Here is a 3,141-nt window from a genome sequence, read left to right as displayed (position 1 = left end):
CAATTATAAAATAAAAGATCCCTTGCTAGAGGATGATTGGAGGACCATACAGATGATTGTGGTGAGGACAAATATCTACGGGAAAAACAGAAACTGGTTACAAGAGGAGCCCATAACTGGAACAACATGAGAGATGCTGAACCCTGATCTTAGATAAAGGCCCCAACATCGATATCCACTTTGAGGCCTTGTGGGGTCATGGTTTTGAGCCTATATATCCAATAGGTTTCCATGCGACTTGGTTTAGTCAGCCTATCTCCTCCTCCTGACGTCCTGAGGGATGCATTCAATGCCCCCATAAACGAGTCCTGCGGGGTCTGCTCCATGTGTAGTCTCAAAGTGTCTGGAGACACCATGCATGGCCAATCTCCTGCAAATATTGCCCACGTGCTCCAGCACGCGGACTCTGAGTGGTCTCGAAGTTGGTCCGACGTACTGGAGACCACATGGGCACTCCAGGAGCAATTAATAAAATGTTTTGTTCTAAATTCCTCTCCCGTTGTGTGGGATTTAAACATACTCTTTTCCTTAGAAGCCTGGGTGCACGCTTTGCACCCGTGACAACCAAAGAAACCCACTGGTCGAGGAAGCCAGTCGGTAGTTTTGGTGTTACCTTGCTCCTGAACAAACTTGGGGCAAGCCTATTCTTTAGATTAGTGGCTTTAGTAAAAATAATTTTTGGCTTCTCCATGGTGACATTTTTTAGAACGGGTCCATTTGCACCAGGTGCCAATGCTGCCTAATCATTTTTTTTATTTTGCCGGCGTCCTTATTATATTTAGTGACACATGGCGCGCTGAATTTCACACTTGGAGTTTTAGGCTTTGTCACAAGCAAACCCTTCTGTTGTAAGGCGGTAGCTTTGCTAATTGCTCCCTCTATAAGGGCTGGATTATACTTCCTCTGTCAAAATCATTTTTTAAGGATCTTGGTTTGGTCTCTAAAGACATTATCCTCTGCTACTCCTCCTATTCACTCGTCTGAACTGCGCATACGGGATATTATCTATCCACTGTCTGTGGTGGCAAATTGAGTTTCGCAAGTACGGTAATTGTTAAAATTCACCTTCTTAAAAAAAAGTCTTTGTCTTTACTTTATTGTCCTCGATATAAATAGTCAAATGTAAAAAATTGATTTTTGTTACTACACGCAGAAGTGAATTTAAGATTAATCTCATTAAGATTTATATAATGTATGAAGGAATTTAATTCCTCAACCATCAGATGTACCTGTACTAACACCAGCCCGTGTGAGTATTTATATCTATCATTTTCCCACTAACCCATCCCTGCACACATTGCACCATTCTAAGTACCTGGACTGTGGTTCGGTCAGAACCCGTGTGCATATAGTGGTGTTGGGTGAGTCTGGCTACACATTTAACCTCAGATCCCCCGGTATATTATTCAAAAGACATCTATTCCCCCGCGCTCCCCTTGTTTTCTGTTTTTGTTATATTTACTGGGGAATAAGGAAAGGTTCCCCAAAGGGTTTTCCGAGCTGCGGACAGTGGACCGTGAAGGAGTACAGTACACGTGCATTGGGTTTCACACAAGGGCCCCATGCATATGGTAATACACAGTTGTGTGAAAAAGAAAGTACACCCTCTTTGAATTCTATGGTTTTCCATATCAGGACATAATAACAATCATCTGTTCCTTAGCAGGTCTAAAAATTAGGTAAATACAACCTCAGATGAACAACAACACATGACATATTACACCGTGTCATGATTTATTTAACAAAAATAACGCCAAAATGGAGAAGCCGTGTGTGAAAAACTAAGTACATCTTATGATTCAATAGCTTGTAGAACCACCTTTAGCAGCAATAACTTGAACCCCTTCCCCCCGGCTACACACTCACACCCCCTGACTACACACGCACACACCCTACCCCGACTACACACGCACACCCCCTCCCCCCGGCTACACACTCACACCCCCTGACTACACACGTACACACCCTACCCCGACTACACACGCACACCCCCTCCCCCCGGCTACACACTCACACCCCCTGACTACACACGCATACACCCTCCCCCGACTACACACACAGCTACACACGCACACACCCTCCCACTGGCTACACACGCACACACCCTTCCCCCCGGCTACACCCCACACACCTGGCTACACACGCACCCGCTCCCCCCTGGCTACACACGCACCCCCTCCCTCCTGGCTACACACGCATCCCCCCCACCCCCCGGCTACACACGCACCCGCTCCCCCCTGGCTACACACGCATCCCCCCTCCCCCGGCTACACACGCACCCCCTCCCCCCGGCTACACACGCCCACCCTCGCGCTCGCTCCCGTGCCCTTTTTCTCACGTACTCTGTTTCCTGCTCTCTTCCTTTTTCTCTTCGTGTTTTTCCTTTTACGAAACCCAGAAAACCTTAAACCCTAACAGAAAGGGAGCGCGTTTCTAATCAAGTCCGTGACTTTGGTAAACGAATGGCGTGTTTTCCGTGAGCTAAGTGGAATTGCCCCTCAGAGCTTTTCGATCTTTGTCCCCAGATTGGCAGAGCCGGGAGGCTGGGCCACCGGGGCACGGCCCTAACATTCGTCAACAAAAGCAACCGCAATCTCTTCTGGGATCTGGTGAAGCGGGTGCAGCCCACCGGCTCCCTGCTCCCCCCGCAGCTGGTAAACTCGCCCTACGTCCAGGAGCAGAGGAATGTGGAACACAAATCCCGGCACAATCCGGAGCGGCTGGTGACCGGCGATCAAATCCTCAACCTCATCCGAAAACACGACCGCCGTAAATCCCACAAGTGACCGCGCAAGGACTGGACGCGGCTGGGAAGACGGATTTCTGTGAACTGATTGGCTGTCACGGTGTCTTGTGTACTGGACAATGGAAAGGAGTTTCTTGTATAAAAGATGTATTATATATTTGATGTGTGTGATTCGTCCCTTCCCTCTGGTCTCCGTTCAGTTATTTCCCCCCTGGAAGTTCCACATCTTTTATACCAGAATTTCCCCGCCTTTATTACACTGCGCTCCTCCTGCTAGAAGATATTTGAACCCCTAATGAATAAATCTGATCGCCGACTCATCAGATCGATCCCAGGTAGTGTGGCGTCCTGAGCTCAGGGGGAACAGGCGCCTAATAATCCCCCAAACTGCCCCT

At 48.3% G+C, this 3,141-nt stretch overlaps 1 protein-coding gene across 3 annotated transcripts in view; it reads left to right on the top strand.

Moving 5' to 3' along the window:
* DDX59 (DEAD-box helicase 59) overlaps positions 1 to 2,906 on the top strand; it is a 37,776-nt gene extending 34,870 nt beyond the window's left edge. For all 3 annotated transcript variants that reach the window (XM_075617065.1, XM_075617064.1, XM_075617063.1), the window contains one exon: positions 2,526 to 2,906. In XM_075617065.1, the coding sequence (XP_075473180.1) occupies positions 2,526 to 2,786 (261 nt within the window). In that variant the 3' untranslated portion in view covers positions 2,787 to 2,906. The remainder of the gene's footprint in view (positions 1 to 2,525) is intronic.
* The last annotated feature ends 235 nt before the right edge of the window (positions 2,907 to 3,141 follow it).

Source organism: Ascaphus truei, chromosome 10 (genome assembly GCF_040206685.1).
Source record: "Ascaphus truei isolate aAscTru1 chromosome 10, aAscTru1.hap1, whole genome shotgun sequence".
Taxonomy (NCBI): domain Eukaryota; kingdom Metazoa; phylum Chordata; class Amphibia; order Anura; family Ascaphidae; genus Ascaphus; species Ascaphus truei.
Note: the sequence above shows the minus strand (reverse complement) of the source record. Positions and strands in the feature narration are given on the sequence as shown.